The 409-nt window shown below is 64.8% G+C and overlaps 1 protein-coding gene across 1 annotated transcript in view; it reads left to right on the top strand.

The window, feature by feature from the left end:
- Positions 1–6: 6 nt before the first annotated feature.
- The window catches only part of LHX5 (LIM homeobox 5), a gene marked incomplete at its 3' end in the record, with an annotated part of 6,025 nt that continues 5,622 nt past the window's right edge, over positions 7–409 (top strand). Inside the window, exon 1 of the mRNA XM_017746477.1 lies at positions 7–211. Coding sequence (XP_017601966.1) covers positions 39–211 — 173 coding nt within the window. The remainder of the gene's footprint in view (positions 212–409) is intronic.

The following is a 409-nucleotide window of genomic DNA, read 5'->3' as shown; positions in this document are numbered from 1 at the left end:
CTTCTCCTTTTGAGCGTCTCCATCCCCCGGCGGAGGTTATGATGGTGCATTGTGCGGGCTGCGAGAGGCCGATTTTGGACCGGTTCCTACTGAACGTCTTGGACAGGGCATGGCACATCAAATGCGTCCAGTGCTGCGAGTGCAAGTGCAACCTGACCGAGAAATGCTTCTCCAGGGAAGGGAAACTCTACTGCAAAAATGACTTTTTCAGGTGAGTCCTCACCCCCACCCCAGCGAGGAGCGGAGGGTGCGGAGCTCCTCATCGCGCCCGGCCTCCGCTGCCTCCCTGGGGTGTTCCCCGGAGCTCTGGGGAGCTCAGGAGGGTCCCCTCCCGCCCTCGCTCCCGCACCGCCCCTGCCCATCCGCTCCCTCGGTAGCATCCCCCCGCCCGGGGGAGCCCCGGAGGGCC

The sequence above is a fragment of the Corvus brachyrhynchos genome, unplaced genomic scaffold (genome assembly GCF_000691975.1).
Source record: "Corvus brachyrhynchos isolate BGI_N302 unplaced genomic scaffold, ASM69197v1 scaffold19, whole genome shotgun sequence".
Lineage (NCBI taxonomy): Eukaryota > Metazoa > Chordata > Aves > Passeriformes > Corvidae > Corvus > Corvus brachyrhynchos.
This window is presented reverse-complemented; position numbering and strand designations above follow the sequence as displayed.